General features: G+C 38.2%; 1 protein-coding gene across 15 annotated transcripts in view; it reads left to right on the forward strand.

Annotated features, from left to right (window-relative positions):
• Window positions 1–14632, forward strand: part of SEL1L2 (SEL1L2 adaptor subunit of SYVN1 ubiquitin ligase) — a 135728-nt gene that overhangs the window by 69779 nt on the left and 51317 nt on the right. For 11 of the 15 annotated variants that reach the window (XM_078056908.1, XM_078056911.1, XM_078056914.1 and 8 more), the window contains exons 3-4: window positions 1174–1276; window positions 5783–5945. The exons of 2 other annotated variants lie outside the window; for them this stretch is intronic. In XM_078056908.1, the coding sequence (XP_077913034.1) occupies window positions 1227–1276; window positions 5783–5945 (213 nt within the window). In that variant the 5' untranslated portion in view covers window positions 1174–1226. The remainder of the gene's footprint in view (window positions 1–1173; window positions 1277–5782; window positions 5946–14632) is intronic. 2 more of the 15 variants (XM_036065778.2, XM_036065779.2) reach the window with 1 other exon arrangement.

Below are 14632 nucleotides of genomic sequence, written 5' to 3' on the forward strand. Positions count from 1 at the left end.
AATTCTATTTCTTTACATTCTTTAAATCCTATCAAATTAATTCTGAGTCCCCATCCCCAAAAGGCAAGTTGTTATTGGTACTCTCTCTGTGTGTTTTCCCCAAGGTCTTAGAAAGGCTGTCAGGGAGGAGGAAGGAGACTTGGGCAGAGCAAAATTTTCAGGGAGATTCTCTCCTCCAGTCCTAGATGCACACTATTTTTCTAGATGCCCATTGCTCACATCCTCGTGTTCTCTTGGAATCTTATAGTTCTAAGGTGTATGGGCCATGATCAGACAAGGGAGTCTGAGAGATGAGATCTTGGTGTCTAAGATCCTTTCTTTAGGGTACACCAAACAGCCCCTTTCCCTGGAGGCCTTGCTTCCTGCTTTATATTTGCAGAAACTTGCATCTCTTTCCCAGACTGGGAGCATCTCTCTCCCTCCTACCATCAGAAGCATCTTTCTATCTCCTCCACCCTCCACAGACGCTTTCGCAGAAGACAGGAAGACGATAGTTTTTGCAGGTAACTTCCACCTTCTGACTAAAAGCAAGGTGATCTTCTTGAAAGGCAGAAGTTAAAAAATAAGGAGAGTGTAAAGGAGGAAGCATTTTCCTTCTATCCTTCTAGGTTCTTTTGGCTGGTTTATTAATTAAATTGACATAAGACATATCAATAGGAGGAAAACAAATTTAATTTCATATGCATGGGCAATTGAGGCTTATAAGCCATCCTGAGCTAAGAAGGAGGTAAGGGTCTGGGGCTTCAAAGAGAAGGAAGACAATGCACAGGAAGATGGGAAGAGCAAATGTTTGGTAAACAAATGATTGTCATACCATGCAGAGACAATAGGGCAGAGAGGATGTTGAATAAACATGCCCTGCCAACCTCCCCTCACCTTACCACACCTAGCCCATACTCTTCATAGTTATCTCTGGTGATAACTCTCTTCCTGGACCAGGCTCTCTATCTAAACTCTTAGAGGCAATTAAGGGGGCAGTAAAAAGCTCTTCCTGAGTCTTTTTTGGCCTTGATTAGCTTCAGCTCAAAATAATCCACATGCCAAAGTGGCACATTTTGGGGAGGCTCATCTGAACCCCTTCATGAGCAAAACCCAAACTAATAAGGCAGCACATTATTTAAAAAATATAAAACATAAAAATAATGTTATTTTTCATTGTTTGTCCATATATAGTAAGAAAGCAAGCAAAGAAAAATTTCACAGATGAAGGAGACCAGCTGTTTAAGATGGGCATCAAGATTCTCCAGCAGTCTAAAAGCCAAAAACAAAAAGCAGAGTAAGTCTTTATCCAGTTACCTAAGCCAACTTAAATTCCTGGCTGAGAAAAAAGAACAATCCAAAATCTAGTTTGTCATTAAAAGCTTATTGGGATAACAAATAAGTTTATTTCCCCATAAGCTTTTGTTTTTAAGAAGATCAATTGATGTTTAAAGAATCCTAAAATTATCAGCCTAAACAAACAGAATCGTATGTGAAATTGTGGTCCCTGCACTTTAAGTGAAATGCAGAATTAAGGCATTAATCTGAGTATTCAGGCAAAAATATTCTGTTTTGAGTTTATTAGGTATTTCAAATGAAATAAAAGATGTTATTTGCATTAGAGTGGTTGTTTTAGAATGCTTTATTCTGCCTAACTCAGCATTTCTAGAGCACTTTATGGTTTTCAAAGCACTTTCATGTATGTGATTCCATTTTATCCCCAGAACAGCCTTATGAGTTAAGAAGAGCTTCATTTCCCCCCTTTAAACAATTGGGAACAGAGATTCAAGGATGTTAAAGTGAGGTGATCACAAATACACAGCTGGGAGGTAACCAAGCTGTGGCCACATGGTCTCACTCCATGTTCATCATTTCTCTTTTCACTTGTCTACTTTGTCTAAAGGGGAGGCAGAAATATCTTGTCCCCCCAGTAGAGGGACACAACATGAGGTCACCCCTCAAGTCTCCATTAAAACCTCGTTGAGGTCAAATCCTAATTCTACCATTCATTGGCTGTGTTATCCCTGGGCAAGTTACTTAACCTGCTTGTGTTCTGGATAGTACAGTTAGGCTCTTAGAACAATGCCCAACACATAGTAAGCAGAAGATAAGCATTTGTTATCTTTATCTCTAGTCCTCTAAATGGTAAGCAGAAGGTATGGAAGAGAAGAAAACAAGTGTGTCTTGAAGCAATAATAAAAAGAACAGGCTCTGTATCTCCAACAAGGAGACATCTTTTGTTTGCACACAGATTAGGCATAGCAACTCTGGGGGAAGCATCCCAGTGCTGTGGTAACCATTCCTAGACAGGGCAGCGGCAGATTCCCTGAATTCTTTCTTAAAGCTCAAAGCTTCCCAGAAGAGCATACAAGTACAGAGAATAAAGGGGCATTCAACTCTGAAGAACTTCCATTTATTAAGCTCCTTCTTCGTGTTACTTATTTTTCTGGGCATTTTTGTGTGGAATAGCATTCATTGCTCACAGTGGATATTGTGACTCATAAATTGTTATCCCCAAATTACAGAGGAGGAAATGGAAGTTCAAAAATATTCTATAATTCTTCCAAAGTGACAAGAAGAAGGAAGTAAAGGAGTTGGTCATCTCTCTAGGGGAAGTTAAATTAGAAGCTCCTTATAAGAGCAGAGGAAACCATCCCCTGCAAAACCTGGGTCTCATGCTGAGCATCTCTGGGGGCTGTCATGATGCGGATGGGGTTAAATCAGACCCCCAAAATATAATCCAGCCTGATAGGGAAGTCTGCTCACTCAGAAGCTCACTGAGTGGATGAGTAAGAATAGAGAATTCTCAACCCAGCCCAGCTAGATGAAAGAACAATGGAATTCTGGAAAGGGGCTGGTCCCTGAGGTTTCACATTAGCTCTGTCAATAGCAGGTGAATGCAAGATGAGGGGCTCACTGGGTATGCCCTGTTAAATTCAAGGAAACCCTAGATTCAGTCCAATGGGACAAAATCACTCTTGGAAGCTCCCAAGTAACTATCCACTTAACCTGGATGGATACTTTCCTCTTTGGCTTAAAGAATGGGGAGAAAACCCAGCCCTGAAAGCATATTATCCAGCAGTGAAGGAGCCTTCATGACACCTAGGTGTCATTCAATCTCAGGCTATTCTTGCCCAGCCTATCCTTTCCCAAGAGTGCCAGAAAAGCAGCTTTTTTTTTTTTTTTAAAGATTTTATTTTTAAGTAATCTCTACACCCAACATGGGGCTTGAACTCACAACCCCGAGATCAAGAGTCACATGCTTCACCAACTGAGTCAGCCAGGTGCCCCAAGAGCAGCTTATTTTTGCAGCAACATAGGTACATGAGAGGGTGCATAAAGCTGAGTCCCCTGACCCTTCCGAGTTAATAGAGAACTGAAACCAAATCTGCTCATAACAAGAGATTTCAGGAATTTGTGGGAAAGCTGAATGAAATTCCTCCAAATATCAGGATGGTCTGCTCTTCTCTTAAGCCAGTTACATCCAGTCTAGCCATCTCAAAGATTCTGGTCAGGGGAAAGAAAAATGAACACCCTACTGACCACAGAGGAATCATTTCTCTCCCATTCAATGGGAGAGAATCCCATCTCAATCCTCTGTCCTCCTTGCTCCACCACTTCTTGTACAAGACAGAGGTGCTACTAGTCCTTTTGGCTCATCCACACTGACATCTTGACCCAATTCATGCATTCATCCATCCATTCATTCATTCACTCATTCAGCTATAAATTGTTTAACAATTCAGTGCTGTTAGAAGTACAGATGTTAAGCAAGCATGTGTCAGGGAGACACAGACTTGTCTACAGGAGTCAAGAAGCCTCAGAGACAACCAGGGTTAGCTGTCATTAAGAATTACTCCCCATCAGCAAAGAAGATTTGGAGATAAGCTGCTGCCCTACACCAAGTTTCTGATGAGTCCTAGAGATGCCAATAGTCTCCTCCTTCCCCAGCACCCACCTTAGCATCCAGTACCAGGTCCTTTAGAAGTTATCCAGATATCTAACTGAACTTTCTTTTGGGGATCTGCTAATGTTGCCCAGTTTCTCCTACTTTTTCCCTCTTGGGGGTTATAACACAGATCTTAATCCTACCTAATTTACCAACAACTTCCTTCAGCCCTGGGTCCTGCTTCTAGTATTCCTTATATCACCTTGGACTTTCTTGACAGGGGACCGAGGTATCCACCCCTCCCTTAGAATTAAAAACACCTAGACGGATTGGTTTTGTGACCTTTTGTTGCCCCCTGGGATCAGTGAATGGATATACTGCTGGCTCCTGCAGCCCATCGTGGATTTCTCTGCCCTGGTCCATGTGGGTGCCCTTCTAATCCCAGCAGGCTATGTGGTTGCAGCAGCAAATCATGTGGCAGAATGACTTCAGGGAGTCTGTGTCCGGTTGTCAAGCCTATCTCTGAATGCCAGACATTTGCATTCATTGACCTTTAGACCTTCTGTCTTACTTGCCTTCTGGTCCCTAGAATATTAGCTTGCTCTGACCATGGTTAATTTCTTGCTTGACCACCTGGCTTCTTTTGTCCCGCTGGAGTCTATTCCCTGTGTTGCCATCCAGGACCCTAAAGCCTACGTGGTAACATTCAGTCCGAGCCCATTCTATTCTGCTCCAGCCACCAAGAGCAAATTATTTTAGCATCAGCATAGATAGGTGGTACATAAAGCTGAGTCTCCTGATCCTTCTGAGTAGCAATGGTAGATTTGTGTATTTGTTCCTGTATTTGAGTCAAGGTCACCAGTAGAGGTTAATGCTTTCTGTTATGCTACCAAAAAGGAAGTAATAAAAAGTAAAAATAAATCCCAAAAGTACTCTCTGTCTGACACAGGTTTCGACCTTGCAAGACTCTCCATCACTACTTGTTTTACAGATCAGGTCCAGGTGATTTCTGAGCGGGACTCAGAAAATGCAATGTAAGGCAATCCTATGGCATCTATATTTATAATCACTAAATTTTCACACCGTTTACCCACTAATTACAGGAGAACAATTACCATGCTATAAAACTTTAGAATTTATGCAGTAGTCCTAATAATAATAATAATAGCTAAATTTATTGAGTGCTTGCTATGTACCAGGTACTATGCCAAGCACTTCACATGGATTATCTCATTGAATCTTCCCAGCAACCCTATGAAGTAAATGCTATTGTTATCCCCACTCCATAGATGAAAGAGGCACAAAGAAGTTAAATAACTTGCCTGAAGCTCTCAAAAAGTCTCAGATTTTGAACCAGGCAGTCAAGACTTTAGAGCCCTAAGGGTTTGGGTTTTATTTGGTTATTGGTTTTCGACACAGTCTGACTTTGCATGCTGAGGAATATGTTCTGTTTTAGACAATTATTTCAGAATACAAAGGGACCGTTGTTTTCATGATAGTAGCTTTCTAGATGTGACATTCCAGTTTTGATTATTTTTGATTATATTGTTATATATTTCAGAGTTCATTTTGTAAAACAAATACTCATATAATGTGGGTGGCCATGGGAGAGTTCACTATTTTAGGACAAGTGACTCAATTTTTCACTTGGTGAATAAGCTTGAAGCATGATGTATCCTATATATTTCTCCTTTTCAGCAGCTTCACTATTTGTCAGATATATCTGAAATTATAATCTTAGATAATGCAGGGCTGAAAAAAACCCTACTGATCTATAGATGTGATGGACTTCAGCTAAACTGTCATTAGTAGCAATGACAACTTGCTCCTACTTGTTAGAGAGAAGTAGTGTGAAGGAGGGAGCAGAAAAACATTTTTGATAATCAAACCTCTACCTTCATATTTTTGAAACAGAGCCTACATGTTCTTTGCCAAAGCAGCTGACATGGGAAACTTGAAAGCTATGGAGAAAATGGCTGATGCTTTGCTATTTGGAAATTTTGGCATGCAAAACATAACAGCAGCTATCCAGTTATATGAGTCCCTGGCTAAAGAAGGATCATATAAAGCCCAAAATGTGAGTTTTGAAAGAAAAGTAAGCCTTACATAGTTATATCCTAAAATAACTATAGACAAATAACATGTGAAAGGAGCTTAGCGATAGTATTCCCACTCTGCCACGTGAACCCAGACCTAGGGAAGTTACAGTAACACTCTGAAATAGTGGTGTCAGGGAGGGGACACAAGCAAGAGCACTGGGCAAATTCTTCAAGTTATATGGGTGACTATCAGGAATGGAACAGAACTGCTCTCTAATTCAGCTTCCCATCTTATGTCCATGGGTGTGTTTAGAAATAATTTAAGAAGTCTGAACCCCTAAGATAATTAAATTTTACTTAAATATATTCACCTATACAAAAAACAAAACACAGAAGTCAGTCTATGACCTTGCATAATGTTTGCTTGGTTTTTACATTTCAAACATTTCAAACATTTTATAAACTAAATATATTTCCTTTTCTATTTTACTAAATGCATTTCATTTTATTCCAAGAATAACATAAGCATTTCATAGAAAATCTGGAAAACAGAAAAATAAATAGACAGATAAATAAGTAAATAAATAAATAAAGCCCTTCACAAGCCAACCATTCTGACTCAACTATTGTTAGGACTGCTTTATATTTTTGCTTAGCTTCTTCCTCATGCATCTCTCTTTTTACATCATCCTAATCACAATGCAAGTGCATATATCATTTGTTTCTGGCTACTTTCACTTAATGCTATAGCAAAAGCATGTTTTCATGTTGTTAGTCTTTTTAATAAAAACATTTATTTCTGATTACAAAAGAAGTTCATGCTCATTACAAAAAAATGTCTGAGAATTCAGAAAGTATGAAGAAGAAAGTAAAAGTTGTCTGAAACCTCTCCTCCCAGAGATCATTTTTGGTATCTCTGGGAGGAAAGCGTAGAAGCTAGACTTTGGAGTCAGAAAGACTTAAGTTCAAATCCTTTCTGCCACTTGCTTGTTGGATACCTCCTTAACAAAATCCTATCCCCTTCCATATGAGAATCCTTTGGTACACTCTCTAGTTCTGTTTCCCTCATAATCTAATAGGAGTAAAACATTAAGTGTGTTTCTAGGTAGCATTGCTTATGATTGAAATGACTCGTGATTGAAAACTTCCTTCATATTGGAGCAAACTGTAATGAACAAAATACCTGATGGTGGTAGTGATTCTTATGAGAACCCTGAACACTATACGTGTGGAACCGTTACTTGGGGGGTTGGGGCTCCTGCACCCACCTAGTGTGGATCTCACCTCCTTGAGGCATCATCTGAGGGACCAAAGACAATGGCCACTGGAGGACTGTATGAACTGCACAAGAACTGCAGCAAGAACTCACACAGAAGGAAGACCTAACTCTGCCCTGGGAAACTGTAGTTCCTGTGCTGTATCCACCTGAATAGACTGATGGCACCTGGAGCCTAAGGAGCCTTGTGAGTCTCTTTGTTTACTTAGTTGAAACAGAAGCTGGCCCGGAGGACCTCTGATGGGTGGGACAACCTCTCTAATTTTCATCTGTAGGGTTAGGTTTTATCATATATAAAACACTGGATACTGTGTCCATCTTGTTCACAGTTGTATCTAATATTTAGCACAGTGCCTGGGACAAGAAATATGCACTGAATGCTGAATCAATTAATGATGAATGATTAAATGGAATTATTGTGGGGATTAAAATAATGTGTAAAGGCACTTAATTCCATGCCTGGAGCTTTGTAGTCATCCATTATAAAGAAAGGATATAAATATTATTATTCTAGATTTTTTCCCATAACTATGTAGAATTTTTTTTACAAAAATAAGATCATACTTTAATTGCTATTTCCTAATCTCTTTACTCAATAATATATCACAAACATTTTGCCATGTAAATATGTACAGATCAACATCACCATTTTATTTTTTTTTTAAGACTTATTTATTATTTGAGAGAGGAGGGGAGGGGCAGCAAGGGAGGGAGAGGGAAAGAATCTCAAGTGGACTCCCCACCAAGCAGGAGCCCGACACAGGGCTTGATCTCATGACCCTGAGTTCATGACCTGAGCCAAAATCAAGAGTCAGATGCTCAACTGACTGAGCCACACAAGCACCCATCAATATCACCATCTTAAATATCTGTATAATTTTAATTAAGTTGTTGAATACTATTTTTACCCCAGGGAATTTTTTGCAATTAAATACAAAATATTATATTTACAAAGGAGTAAAACAGATTTATAAATGTTATATAACATATGAGAATTTTTAAACTTTCATTGTCCAAATACAGAGTTCCAAAATAGACTAAATATTACCATCATATCCAGCACTATAAATGATATCTCCGAATTCCTTTCCAAACTAGTGAACATATACTTTATTTGTTAGTGGGAGTATTAATTAGTTAATTAAGTCAACAGTTGTTTTGTTGACACGATGTGCCAAACATAATCTGAGCTGATGGGTAGAAAAAGATTAATAGATCATAGTCCTTACGGGTCAATCTGAAATATAAACACATAATTGTGGCACAATTTAGGTAGACTACAGTTATAAATTGTGTTAGGCACAGGAAAGAGTCTAACTGGTTCTGCCTGGAGCAGGTGAGGAAGGCTTCTGGGAAAAAGTGACATTTGTACCTAGTCTAGAATATTGGATACAGGCAACATAAAAGATTTGTCTGCATTTAAATAAAGTATTTGATACAAGGTCAAAACACTACTCCCAGAAAAGAAGTTCTAAATTAACATAAATGGTACATAAAACACATGGATTTCAGGGCCTAAGTCAGAGTATCACTCCCCATACTCGGATTAATGTGGTTCCATGGCATGGCCACAGACCACCCTCTAATCCCAGTTAATTGACCATCAAATGCTTGTCATTTATTTTAAGGAGAAACAGGTAGGAGAAGGTAATTGGCTGAGTGCTAATCCAGTGCCAGGAAGAAAAACCCTAAATGCATGACCACTGGCCATGTATTATCACAGCCATCTTTGCAGAAATAAGCAGGTATTGTTGGGACAGTGTTCTTGAAAATGTACAATTATGGACTTTAGGGTAGCATGTCGTGGTAGCAGACAGGGGTTCTATAATCAGAAAGCTGGACAGTATGTGAATCCAGATTCTACAACCTAATGAGCTTCCGATCTTCTTCATTCTTTCAGTGTCACTTCTCTAAACCTGAGGTTTCGCAAACCTGCAAAGGGAACTGATGATAAGGTCACACTACTTTATACAGTTGCTGCAAGAACTGAATAATATCTGCACAATCCCTTAGAGATATTAAAGAACATCAATGAATAATGTTGTGTAACGATTTTAGTCCTAATGGCTTTGTCTTTGGAGTCAGTCAGTCCTGGCTTTACATCTCAGCTTCACCACTGGTTCTCGCGGCCTGCCCTATCTGAGTCTCAATTTCCTCATTGTAAAATGGGGATATCTGTCTGATATATGTGTGTGTTTGGTCTTAGGAGGATAAGAAGATAAAATATGAGTGAGGACAAACTTATCACCTGGAAGGCTGACATTGACCTGATATGCAAAATTCAACTACACTGTTATTGAAATGCTACAATACTAGGTGGCAAAAAGTCTCTGTCCCAAGCACTTCCTATGTTCTCCCTGACATCCTGGACACCCTTATTCCTTACTCAGACTCCCCCTCTCCTCCTGACCTCCCCATGATCTAGTGACCAAAGTGTTAATCTGGATGAGCAGGGAGCCTACATGACCCTGGTCTGGTACTACATACAGCTGGATTGCTGGTTTATATTCTGAAATTTTGCTGTCACCCCTGTTATCCCTATAGAAAAGTCTGTTTCCAATAGGAAGTCTGCTTATAGTTGATTTGTCTCCTTGTACAAGAACAACTAGTCAAAGAGATTCTATGCTACAAACAATGCTTAGTTCAATGACTGTGACTAGGATGGCCACATGCCGTATTGATCACAGCTCTCTAACAGAGAACTAATAGGCTAACAGGCTGGGTGACCATCTTTCTTCTCAGGCTGTTTTTGCCACCCTGTTACAGGAATCCTGCCTGCACTCTTAAGAAATACTGCTCGGAATTGTTAAGGACAGCTCCATTGTGGCTAAAGAAGCTGGATATGTATACTAAGAATGGCAATGAAAAAGAATGAGAGGGATAGAGATAGAAAGAGAATGAAGAGAATGAAGACACCTATCTCTGGGGGGAAAAGGAAGAACAGAAATACTGAAATGTAATAAATGGAGAGCCTGGAGTGCCAGAAGTCTAGTAAAGATCTGAGTTAACAAAGAAAAACGAAAAAGAGATGAACCCATATTATAAAGTGGCTTTGAGGGGTCAGGGGAAAATGCAATTTCAGGCCATGTATAAAGGGCAGATGGATAGAGGGAAAGAGGCATAATTATTTCTTTCATGTACCTTGAATGGTTCATCCCACAAAATTCCAAATCAAAGGAATTCTGATAAGGGCAACAAAAGCATTTAAGGTTATGAACAGAGTCCATTGTGTTGATTTTCAAAGAAACTATACCTTCCAGGGCACCTGGGTGGCTGAGTCGGTTAAGCGTCTGCCTTCAGCTCAGGTCATGATCCTGGGGTCCAGGGATGAGCCCTGTGTCGGGCTCCATGCTGAGTGGGGAGCCTGCATCTCCCTCTCCCCCTGCTTGTGCTCTCTCACTCTCTCTCTCTCTCTCTCTCATAAATAAATAAATTATTTAAAAAAAAAAATTTAATCGCGATAATCTCTAAGTGGTGGTATTATTTGTAACTATTTTCTTTTTAAAAATACTTCACTGGGTTTTTTTCTCTAAATTTTCTATTCATGGATATGTATAACTTTGATATCAGAAAAATCATTTAACTCAGACACATGTGCTTCCTTATTATACAGTTCAAAAAGTTTCCTGTGAATTATAAGAAAACCCATTCTATTATGTAAAAATGACTTTAATTGATATGTTAAGGAGGATATGAGTGACTGCATGTTTTTCCATGCTTTGTAATTCTAGAATAATTCTATCTCAATGGCAAAGATTACTCATATTTTTCATTTATTTTAGATGTGAATTTTAGAGGTGTTTTGTAGAAGGACTGTAGTTATTAGCACTAAAAAAAAATCATTTTTAATATTAACCTAATAATCACTTTGATAATTTTAGGATTACCTGTGTAGAGCATTTCATCTTGATGTTAATGCTATTTTTTATTAAGGGTACAGATAGGATCTGAGTTGTTCATTAAGGTTGATTCACACTTTTGTTTGGTATGCAATTTGAGCTATAAGTAATGATCTCAGATGCTTTCAAGCCTTGTGCAGTAATTAAAGGAAAAATGCTTAATCTTTTCTCTTTTAACAATAATTTCCTATATAAAAAGTAAAAGGAATATTTAACTTTTAAATTGTTATTATGGAACCTGAGTAATTTGCTTTGAAATACAAAAAAATATCCTCTAAGCTAAAATCTTTCCGTTCAAATCCCAGCTATTATAACAGTTTCTTACAAACCACAGCACAATTGTTGAGTTCAGAATCAAGTCTTATAAACAGATCTAATTTGCAGAGCTTGACCTTTAAAAACCACTGGAAGTGTCACTGATGTCATCAATATTACACAGCTTCTCTTTTGACTTAAGTATTTTTTTTCTGGATTAATCTTGAATCATTCTGTAATCCATCTCATTTCATCTAGCTGTTTCTCCGAAGAAAGATCAAATGCCTGAAACTGCTTATTGTAAAGTTGTAAGGTGACAATGTGCAAGTGTAAAGGAACAGGACAACACTGACTATAATCAGCATATTCACTACATGAAAGCTCATAACGTCTTCTGTCTTCCTTTAGTGCTGGAAGGAAGGAAGGAAGGAAGGAAGAAAGGAAGGAAGGAAGGAGGGAGGGAGGGAGGGAGGGAGGGAAAAAGGAAGGAAGTTGAGCCCTCCAAAGAATTAATTCAAAATCACCCATTGTTATTTCAATGAGAGAGAGAGGGAACATGCCTTTTGGGCTGGTTTTAAAGCTGCTAAAGTCATGGTTTCAGTCCTTACTTTCTAGAATGAGCTTTATACAGAGAAAGGCTCCCCTCCCCAGTCACAGGATGGAAATTTAACTCCCACACAATCCACAACTCACAAATTTCTTTGGCAGAATCAGGCCAAAAAAGTGTGATAAGCTGTGCACAAAATCATACACTTTTGGTGAAAGTATCTTAAAATACAAGCTCAACTGAATAGAACAGTATATTCATTTTCTTATATAAAGGTCAGTATATTTGTTTGCTGTCAAACTTTCTACATAAATAAACCAGTTTCTAAGTTGAGCAGAATCAAAAATTGCTAAGAGTTGCAAGAAAAATAAAAATCTAATATTGACTAAAGAGATCCTTAAAAGGAGCCAATTTAGCCATTTTAAATATAAACTACAAGGGTTAGAGGAGTACCAGGATTCCAGATGCCTTCCATTTGTAATAACCCTTTTTATAATAACCCTGTAATAGCCCTTATGGTCAACTTTCCATAAAAGGGAACCGTTGAGACTAAAGAGGAATTGGTCGAAACATAGAAGATTTTTTTTTCAATTTATGGATTAAATAGATTACACAAATTATACTTATAAACCACATGTTAGAGTTATGTTTTTTTTTTTTTTTTAAAGATTTTATTTATTTATTTGAGAGAATGAGGTAGAGCGAGCATGAGAGGGGGGAGGGTCAGAGGGAGAAGCAGACTCCCTGCTGAGCAGGGAGCCCGATGCGGGACTCGATCCCAGGACTCCAGGATCATGACCTGAGCTGAAGGCAGTCGCTTAACCAACTGAGCCACCCAGGCGCCCTAGAGTTATGTTTTTGGGAACTGAACTCTGCAGTCAGTTCCCTAATTTTAAAAATGATATAGTTCTTTGTCCTTGAAATTATACTTAAAAGTTTAAGAAATTATTCATTTTGTTTTGATTGAATTATCAGACTTTTTGTATCTTTATTTTAGGGAGACATTTAACAAAGCCTTGCAAGATGTTCTCATGAACTAGATGAAAAAAATAGAAATGTGGGCTTTGATGATAGTAAATAAAGAGTAGACTAATGGGTTGATGCCAAGGTGAAAGCAAGTCTCTGGCAATCTGCCACAAGATTCTGCCTATGACCCTGTGCTCTTCAAATATTTCATCAACTCGTAAGCTGAATGGCTAAGACCAGATTGTCATTAATATAAAACATGGAAAAATATATTATCAGTAATATACATAAGAGTGTGTAATGAACTTCTAAAAATGGTAACAGGAATTATGAGTAGAACTTTGAAAATATTAGGAACACCAAAACAGACTTTTACAATTATGTTCTGACAAAAAATTTAGTGTTGTGATTCTGCTGAGAAGAGGTGCAAGGAGAAAAAGTGAAAAAGTAATGTAAATGACCTAAATCATCATCTATAATATAGCAAATTTACAGATAATGTGTGAAATATAAAATTTAACAGCAAATAGTAACAATTTATCAAGAATCATAATGGTGGTAAGTTATCAGAAGAAAACAGCTAAGATAATTAAAAGTGGTTGTTTATCAAGAGAATAAAGAGTGGCCTGGAACGGAGCAGGGCATTGATGTTTATATTTTAAACCATCAGAAGTATTAAAATTTTAATCTTTAATATGCATGTATTTTTAAATATATTAAAATTTAAATTTATTTATTAAATCATGCCCCAAGAAGGAATTGTGTTAAAACAAAAAACAGAAGTCCTCTCCAACTAAAAAGAAACCAGCATCCTTGGAAAATGTCAAATTCTGGGTGTGGGACAAGAAATGTACAAGATGCTCTTGAAACATTTTATCATACAAGGTGTCATATCGATATGATACAAAGTATCATATCATACAATATGGTAGCAAGAAAGCTGTCAGAAAATACTATGGTCATGACCAAAATACTGAGCTAACTCAAAATAGGCTCCTATTGACTAAAGATGGAAAAATTGAGCACTAAAATGAAAAATTCCCACAATGGACTGAAATACCTCAAATATACCTAAATTCACTAATTCATAATGATTAATAACTAAGAGGAAATGGGATAGCTCCAAACTCTTCTTTTGTCAAGCATTGTGGCAATTTTTTTCTTAAAAATGACCACAGGAGAGGCGCCTGGGTGGCCTAGTCTGTTAAGTGTCTGACTCTTGGTTTCAGCTCAGGTTGTGATCTCAGGGTCCTGGGATCGAGCCCCACACGAGCTTGGGATTCTCTCTCCCCCTCCCTCTGCCCCTTACCCCCAAAATAAATAAATAAATAAATAAATAAATACATAAATAAATAAATATTTTTTAAAAATGTCCACAGCACTATTTCTAGTCCCATATGCTATTTCAGCACCCTAACCAACATAATTAAAAAGTGGAGTGTATTTCCCCTCCACTACCTAAGGGAGATTCTTGACTACTTCAAACAATAAAGTTTGGTGAAAGTAATGCTACACTTCCAAGGGAAAGTCATAAAAAGGATACAGCTCTGCCTAGCTCTTTCAGGATGCTTACTCTTAGAACTCAGCCACCATGCCGTGAGGAAGCCTATATAACCAGAGAGGCCACATGTAGCTGTTCTGGCCATCAGCCTCGGCTGAGGTCTCAACCAATATCTAGCATCAACTGCCGAACATGCATATGAACAATCCTTCAGATGATTCTATCCCCCAACCTTTGAGTCTTCCAACTAAGGCCCCCATACTGTGGATCAGAGACAAAAC

The sequence above is a fragment of the Halichoerus grypus genome, chromosome 10 (genome assembly GCF_964656455.1).
Source record: "Halichoerus grypus chromosome 10, mHalGry1.hap1.1, whole genome shotgun sequence".
NCBI lineage: Eukaryota > Metazoa > Chordata > Mammalia > Carnivora > Phocidae > Halichoerus > Halichoerus grypus.